The 9,013-nt window shown below is 44.4% G+C and overlaps 1 protein-coding gene across 1 annotated transcript in view; it reads right to left on the minus strand.

Annotated features, from left to right (window-relative positions):
- Positions 1–3,295: 3,295 nt before the first annotated feature.
- The window catches only part of Crcp (CGRP receptor component), a 38,513-nt gene continuing 32,795 nt past the window's right edge, over positions 3,296–9,013 (minus strand). Inside the window, exon 6 of the mRNA XM_008839149.3 lies at positions 3,296–4,643. Within this exon, the coding sequence (XP_008837371.1) occupies positions 4,494–4,643 (150 nt within the window). The 3' untranslated portion in view covers positions 3,296–4,493. The remainder of the gene's footprint in view (positions 4,644–9,013) is intronic.

The following is a 9,013-nucleotide window of genomic DNA, read 5'->3' on the forward strand; positions in this document are numbered from 1 at the left end:
GCTCAGGGGTAGAACATCTGCCTAGAATCCCTCAGTGAGGGGTTGGGGGCATATCTCAGTGGTAGAGCACTTTCTATCATGCATGAGGCTCTAGGTTCCATCCCCAGTTTAAAACAATTTTTTTTTCAATCCCCAGTTTTAAATAATAAAATTTGTTATTGGTGAAGTAGTGGCACTTTTATCTTGAAGGTAATCAACAGTTATCTAACTGCAACTAAGGTCCACTCAATGAGAGGGAACTAATGTGTGGTACTGTAAATATAGCCAAATACACATGTCTGGTGAGATCATAAATCTTAGAGAAAAACCTACTTTTGCCACATCCCTAGATACTTACTGCATTTTAAATATGCATCCTCATATTTACAGACAATTGTACCTCTGACCACTCATCAAAGAAGTTTCCTTTTGCCGCAAATGGAGACTAACACGGAGTTCTAAAACTGGTCAAACGCAAGGAATAATTGTGAGATGCTTAGCCCTAAATGACACATTTTCAATGCAACTGCTACACATAAGATGAACACATCTTTCAACTCTCACCAGAGAAGTTTCCTTATGCAACAGATGGTGATTAACACAGAAGCCCACAATTGAACAATGTGCAGTGAACAAGAGGCCGAAGAGTGCTTATCCCTGAATAGGACACTTATTTCAAACCCCTGTCTTCCACAGCTCAGGGATCATCGTGGAAGAGAGGGCAGAAAGATTTAAGAGCCAGAGGTGGTGGATGACCGCAAGGAAAAGTTTCCCAGACAGCTGGTCAAGTTACACATATGAACTCATGGCAATGGTGTCAGCATGCACAAGTTCCATGCAAGTTCAAACCAGACAAAATCCCAGCTTAGACATGGGGAAGTGGGTAAAAAAAAAAAATCCCAATCCAGCCTAAGGAACTTCAGGTAGGTTAACCAGGCCCCAGTGGATGGACCCACACTGAAGGACATTTGGGGACACAAATTTGGTGGAAGGGGCAGTACAAGGAGGTTTGGATAGAGGAAGGGATCTAAATACCATCAAATTATATTGTATGAAATTGCAAAAATTCAAAAAATATTTTTAAAATGTGTATGTAAAAATAATTAGAGAAGAAGCTGGGTATGGTGGCACATGCCTTTAATCCCAGCACTCAAGAGACAGAGGCAAGTGGATCTTAGTGAGATCAAGGCCAGCCTGGTCTACATAGCAAGTTCTAGGCCAGCTTGGGCAATAGGGAGACTGTGTCCGAAAAAAAAAAGTAAAGAAAGAGAACCAGGCGTGATCAGTAGACCTGCCAGTGTAGCTTGTGTGCTCTATCTCTGAAGCAGACAGCCCTAGGCTCTCTGTCCTGGTTTCTGCTGTTTGCTGTCTATGAGTCCTCAGGTTTCTTTCCATCAGCTTCAGTGTCTCCATCTGAGACTCAGGGACATTGCATGTGAAGTTCATACTGCTGTTCTGCTATGTCAGCTACTTTTCTTGTGACCAAGTATCTGACAGAAACAACCTATGGGTCTCCTTTGGCTCATGGTTTCGGAAGGCTCAGCGTGCAATTGCTGGGCTGTGTTTCTGGGCCCACTATCAAGCAGAACATCACGGCAGTGGGAGCAGGTGAAGCAGAGGAGTTTGTTCCCTTCATGGCAGGAAGCAGAGAGGAGCAACAGCAGGAAGTGGCCTGGGGAAGATACAGTCACCTAGGGACATGATCCTAGGGATCTGCTTCCTTCAGCCTGTCAGAAATTTCTACCATGTTCCAACAATCCATCCACGTTTTCAATCCATCAGTGGATGAAGCCTAACTCAGAGTCCTCATGATCTTCTTTCTGTGGAAACCCCTCACAGACACACCTAGAGGTGTGTTGCACTAATCTTCCAGGTGCTTCTCAAGCCAATCAAGTTGACAGTCAAGATGAATCATCACTGGGCCTGTGAGATGACTCAGTGGGTAAGTTTAAGCCTCCATAACCTGAGTTCAATCCCTAGATCCCACATTGAAAGGAGAGAACCAACTCCTGAAAGTTGTCTTCTGACCTTCACACAGACACCATGGCATGTGTGTGCCCCAACACACACACAAAATTAAAGAGCTGGACATGGTGGCTCATGCCTTTAATTCCAGCACTCAGAGGGGCAGAGGCAGGCAGATTTCTGTGAGTTTGAAGCCAGTCTGGTCTACATAGTAAGTTTCAGAATTACATGGTGAGATCTCAAAAAAACAAAACAAAAAACAAACAAACAAAAAATCTTAAGGCTGTGCCCAGTTCTTTAATTCGTGTGTGTGTGTGTGTGTGTGTGTGTTGGGGCACATCCATGCCATGTTGCCTGTGTGAAGGTCAGAAGACAACTCGGCTGGCTAAGTGCACTGGCTGCTCCTGCAGAGGACCTGAGCGTGGTTCCTAGTACCTACATAGAGCAGCTCATAACTGTAACTCCAGCTTCAGGGCCTCTGATGCCCTCTTCTGGCATCTGTGTGCACCACCAGGCCTGGGTGATTTACATTTCTACTGACTAGTGGCGTTCAGCATCTCTTCCTGAGCTTAAGAAAGAACTTGTATAGATCTTCTTTGGAGCTCATTTTTAAAATGAAGGATTGTTTTTTTGTTTTGTTTTGTTTTTCTTGTTCAATTGCAGGGTTTTTTTTTTTGGTAGATTAGGTATTAATCTCATTATATGATTTTCAAGTTTCTTCCCAGTCTGGGGGTCACTTTCTCTCTTTCAATAGTGTCTTCTGCTACAAAAGTTTCAAATTTGATGTTGTTTAGTTTACTCTTTCTCTACCTGTGCCTCTGGCATCATACACAAGACATCAGTCAAACTCTATCATAAAGCTTTGCCTCTATTGTTTCTTCAAAGTGTTTTATAGTCTTGGTATTGTTTTGCTTTTTCCTATCCTGTGATAGGGTTTTACTCTGTAGCCCAGGCTGGACTAGTCTGTGATTCTCCTGCTTCAGCCTCTTAGGGATTACAGGCTTATGGCCACCATGCCCAGTGGTTTTAGTTTTAAATTTAAATCTTTGATCCACTGAGTTAACTTTTGTATACAGTTTAAATAAAGGTTTGGGGGACTGGAGAAATGGCTCAGGGGTTAAGGACACATACTGATCTTGCACAAAACCCTGGTTCAGTTCCCAGCACCTACATAGGACAACTCATAACTGCCTGTAACTCAAACTCCAAAGGATCTAGTACCCTCTTCTGGCCTCCAGGTGAACCAGGCAAGCACATGGTGCACATACATGCACATGGTGCTCATACATACACATGATACATATACATACAGTCACACAGACATACACATAAAGTAAAAATAAATCTTTAAGAACTTACAAATACATAAAGGCAAAACTTTAATTTTGCATGTTAAGATCCAGGTCCTCAGCATTTCCACTGAATGGTCAGGTGGTTTTAGACGGTAAGGTTAAGGTGGGCAGAGCTGCAATCAATTGCTTGAGGATGGGGTAGGGTAAGCAGGAAGTAAAAAATAAACTGGGAACTACAAGGCTGGGGAGAGGGGCCAAAACTAATGCAAGTGACAGCAGTACTGAGCACATGTAATCTGGCAACAGGCATTTAAGTGACATTTATGACCATTTTCTTCCTCACACAGGAAACAATGAATGTAAGAAACCAGATTTTCAGCATCATTCTAGGACCTCCCTAAGGCAACAACATGCCTTAAGTACTAAACTTTCAAAGGTCTTCACATGGTAATTATTTTAATATTTTAAGTTTAAAAATCAATGCAACTTCATGAGACTATAGGATCAAATTCTTATTCATCAGTCTCTAGTTTTCACCTTCTGCTTGTGAAAATAGGTCTGGAATTTGAGTGCTTTTAACAGTGCAAATACTGTTAGTTCACACCTCTCTCGGCAAGTGCTGCCTGCCCTGGCCTGCTGTCTCAGGTGGGGAAGTCAAGTCTGACCACTGTCATTCAGCATGCAGTACCTCTGCTGGAATGTGCAGGGGTCTAGTATTTCTGACCTATCAGCAAGCCTGTAAGAAGGGCCAGGTGGCTCTTCCTACCGCCTTCACTCATCTCTGCTGTTGCTGTGGAGCTAATTCCTGTACAGGGCGAAGCTCAGGGGCTGACTTCATCTGGCACAGCAAATGCCATCTGAGGAGATTCTTACAGGTGAGCTCCCACCTGAACAGTGCCCTGCCCTGCTTGGGATGTTCCTGGGAAGCAGGTGAAACTGACTGCACACAACTTAGCCCATCACAGCAGCCAGAGCATCTCACCACCAGTACACAAGTTTCTCAGAGGTCAGAGAAGTGTTTCCACCCTAGAGGTTCCACAGTCAAGTCGCCCCTTGACCTCTCTGCCCTTCTCTGCCATGTTTCTTTGCCCTGAGGCACAAATACTTCTTTTCAGCTTATTTTTGTGATTTTCCCAACTGACCCTGAAATCAAGCCTGTTGGGAGAGAGGGTAAAATCAAACAGACAATCCTCTAAGCATCCAGGAAATGGCTGCTGGGCCTTTGAACTTGATAAATGTCTGGCCAGCTGTGCACTTCTATGCTGGGTCCTCCTCGTCCATTGCCACGTCTTGGCTGGTGTTTTTATTCTGCTCATCCTCAGGCCCCGCAGGCAGGATGGTGGTGACAGTATGCAGAAGGGCTTCAATCTGTTCCTCCGTGAGCCGTTCCTCACTCTCTTCCACCATCTACAAGGGAAAGGAAGCTCCAGGGGTTTAGAAGTGAGTCTCCCACGCTGCCCCACCCTGCCATGCAGGTCTGTGTCAGCCCAGAACCTGGGTCCTGAGCCACCTAGGACTTCATATAGGCTGCACAGTTGGATGACCCCAGGCTGACCCAACGCAAACATGGAAATGTGTCAGTGAAAAACCTGAGTTGCAGAACACTGCTTTTCATCAACTAAAAGGAAACCTCTAACTATTCTCTATTCGTCCTCATCCACATGTGAATATGTCAGATACACAAAGAAAATTCACCTCTGGGGGGTGACATGGCCCTAGATGAACTTTTGCACTCCATGACAAGTACATGACACAGACAATTCTCTCGATGACTGCCTGCCCTGAGCTTCCGGTTTACACCCTTCTGCTAGTTCTGCAACTTCTGACAGTTCCCTCTGTCTCTGCCACTCACCAGAGCTCTGCAGCAACACTTGAACTATACAGTCAGATTCCATCCAACACTCACAAACAATCCCAACAAGAGGCAGAACTGGAGTCCCCAGTCAGGTCCACCCTGGTGAAAAGCCCACTAGCCAAAACATCCCACATGTGGTTGGATCTTTTTTTTTCAAAATTTTATTATTTTTATTTTATGTGTATGGGTGTATTACCTGCATGTAGGTTAAGTGCACCTGTGTCGTGCAATGCCCAAGAAGGACAGAAGAGGCTGTCGAATCCCCTGGGACTGGAGTTACAGTCAGTTGTTAGCTGCCATGTGGATGCTGGGATTCGAACCCAGGTCTTCTGCAAGAACAAGCAGTGTTCTTTAACTGCTGAGCCATCTCTCCACCCCATGTGGTTGCATCTTAACTGTGCTCCAAAGGCTGTGTGTGGGAGGCATGGTCATAGCCTATGACACCCCTGGTAAGTGGTAGAACCTTTAGAAGGTGAGGCCTAGAGGAAGCAAATTAAGTCCTGGGAGTGCCCTTGAAGGGAATGGTGAAACCCTGGCCTTTTCTCTCTTCCAGCTTCCTCAAAGTGAGTGGTTTCTGTCATGATCCTTGCCAAGGGCCTAAAATAACAGAGCCACATGTCCTTGGGCCAAACATGAAACCATGAGGCAAAATAAATCTTTTGTCTTTATAAATTGATTATCTCAGATTTTTTTTTTTTTTTTTTTTTTTTGGTCTTTTTGAGACAGGGTCTCCCTGCAGCCCCAGCTGTCCTAGAACTCATTATGTAGACCAGGCTGGCCTTGAACTCACAGAGATCCGCCTGCCTCTGCCTCCCGAGTGCTAGGATTAAAGGTGTGGCCACCACACCCGGGTAATTATCTCAGATATTTTGTCACAGTACTGGAAAGCTAATATAATCACATGGCTTGATCACCTCCAAAGAATGTAGAACAGGGGGCTAGAGAAGATGACTCAGCAGTTAAAATTACTTGCTGCTCTTGCAGAGGACCTGAGTTCAGTTCCCAACACCCAACTAGGTGGCTCACAATCATCTGTATTTCCAGCTCCAGGGGATCTGGCTTCCTCTTCTGGCCTCTCATGTGCACATACCCATACACAGATACACATAAATAAAAAATAATAAAAATATGGGCTGGAAAGATGGCTCAGCAGTTAAGAACACTGATTGTTCTTACAGAGGACCCATGTTTAGTGGCACCCACATGGTGGCTAACAACCATGGATAACTCCAGTTCCACAGGATCCAACTCCCTCTTCTGGTCTCCATGGGTATTACACACATGGGTGCACTTACATACATGCAGGCAAAACACTCATACACATAAAATATAAATAAATAAATGCTAAAAATATAAATCTACAAGCACTATGCAGGTATTCAAGTAACTATGCCCACATGGAGGCATAAACACCTGTCACAAACATCTTTCTCAGCTGGAGATTTCTCCAGCAGTCTTTGAAATCTGGCCACCGATACTAAGAGATATCCCAGAAAGAACCTTGACCGATGTTAGGAAAGCAAGACATGAGGCTAGGCTTCTTTGGTGGTTTGAATGAGCAGTGTCCTCCACAGGCTCAAGTATTTAAATATTTGGTCACCAAATATTTATGGGGAGGACATGGAATCTTTAGGAGGCACAGGAAGCATGCCACTGGGGGTAGACTCTTGAGAGTTCACAGCCTCACCCCATTTCCAGTTCCATCCCTTAGCTTCATATATGCCTTTGAAAATTCTGAGCTCTCAGCTTCCTACTCCTGTCACCATGTCTGCTGCTTGCTGCCATGCCTTCCTGCCACGATGGACTCTCATCCCTCTAGTAAGCAAAATAAACTCTTCCATAAGTTGCTGTTGGTCATCGTGGTTATTTATTTATTCATTTTTTTGGTTTGTTTTTTTGGTATTTATTATTTATTTATTTATTTATTTATTTATTTATTATTTTTGAGACAGGGTCTCCCTGTAGCCCCAGTTGTCCTGGAACTCACTATGTAGACCAGGCTGGCCTTGAACTCACAGAGATCCACCTGCCTCTGCCTCCCAAGTGCTGGGATCAAAGGTGTGCGCCACCACACCTGGCTTTATTTATTTTAATTAATTAATTTATTTATTTTTAATTTTATGTGTATTCGTGTATTACCTACATGTAGGTAAGTCCACCTATGTTGTGCAATGCCCGAGGAGGACAGAAGAGGCTGTTGTTAGCCTCCATGTGGGTACTGGAATTTGAACCCAGGTCTTCTGCAAGAACAACCAGTGTTCTTAACCGCTGAGCCATCTCTTCAGCCTCTTTTTTTTTGGTATTTTTGAGATAGGGTCTCCCCATAGCCCCAGCTGCCCTGGAACTCTCTATGTAGACCAGGCTGGCCTTGATCCCCTGCTTCTGCCTTCTGCCTCCCAAGTGCTAAGATTAAAGGTGTATACCACCACACCCAGCTTGGTCATGGTGTTTTTATCACAGAAACAAAAAGTAACTAATACAGTTTATAATCCTGAAGAGGGAGTAGTCTGACCACCCCCACTTACAGACTGACATAGCATGCTGACTTAAAAGTCATGTCCAAGAGCATATCACAAGTACATGAGCACTGGCCACTACCTTGCACTCAGTTAAAAAGGGTTTCTGTAACTAGAGGATAATCTTGGATGTTCCAGGTGGGGAGTGCCCTGAGCAAACCAATGGGAGGCAGAAATACTTTACACCATGCTGTGAAGTATGACCGTTTTCTAAAGTTTTTTTTTTTTTTTTTTGTCGTTTTTTTAAGCAGGATTTATGTCACCCAGGCAGGCCTCAAACTTGCCACACAGCCAAGGATGACCTTGAACTTCTGATCCTGCTGCCTCTACCTCCCAAGTGCTAGGATTATAAACATATGCTACCAGGCGAGGTTTGAACTCGGGGCCTTATGCATGCTAGGCCAGCACTCTAGCAAATGAGTTACATCTCCAGAAATATAACTTCTTTATTGATCAAAAAAAAATTCTTTAAAAAATGCACTTTTAGTGAAGCATGGTGGCAACATGTACCTGGAAGGTGGAGACAAGAGGATCAGGAGTTCAAGGCTAGCCTCAGTTATATATTGAGTTCAAGACCAATCTAGCCTATACAAGAGAGACCCTGTCTCAAAAAAAAAAAAAAAAAAGAGATCAGACTGCAGGGGCAGGAGAGGACTCAGTGGTTAAGAGTCCTGGCTGCTCTTGCAGAGGACCAGAGTTCAGTTCTCAGCACACACATGGTGTCTCACAACAAACTGTAAATTCAGTTTCAGAGGATCTGATGCCTTCTTTTGGCCTCTGTGGGCACCAGGCATACAAATGGTGCACTTACACACAAGCAGACACTCACATAAACACATAAAATAAAAAGAGTAAATCTTTAAAAACTTATTTTAAAATAAGACCAGATATGGCTGTTTCTCTGCTGTTTCCCTGCTCCCTGAGAGGCAGCCCAGCAGTCTGCTTACTCTCAAACTGCTTCCCCGTGCCCGCCCCCCTTATTCCATGGAGTTGCCTGGTCAGTGGCCTTCAATGTATCCTCTTCCATATATACGGTGCTTGAAACCCAGGAGAGGAATGACTGGGTTACTTATGACTTGGTTCCCTCTTAACGAGCCATGCCGCTGACCATGCACTCCTGCCCGTCTTGCCTATGCCGGCTCCTACCACTCACCACATCAGGCCCAAGATTATGCTTTCCTCAGTCCTGTTCACCTTCTGAGAGAGTTTGGATGATGCTGTACAGCACTCCTCAGCCAAATAACTGCCATCTTCATGACTTCAGCTGTGCCTATTTGCTAAAGATCATCACAACTGGGCTTCTTGACAGTTGTGTTCCTTCATCAAAGGAGGGGTAAGCAGGGTCATTGGACCCTCACCTGAGTATCTAGCCATTATTCTCAGCCAGATATATATATATATATATA

The sequence above is a fragment of the Nannospalax galili genome, unplaced genomic scaffold, assembly GCF_000622305.1.
Source record: "Nannospalax galili isolate Female #2095 unplaced genomic scaffold, S.galili_v1.0 scaffold899, whole genome shotgun sequence".
Taxonomy (NCBI): domain Eukaryota; kingdom Metazoa; phylum Chordata; class Mammalia; order Rodentia; family Spalacidae; genus Nannospalax; species Nannospalax galili.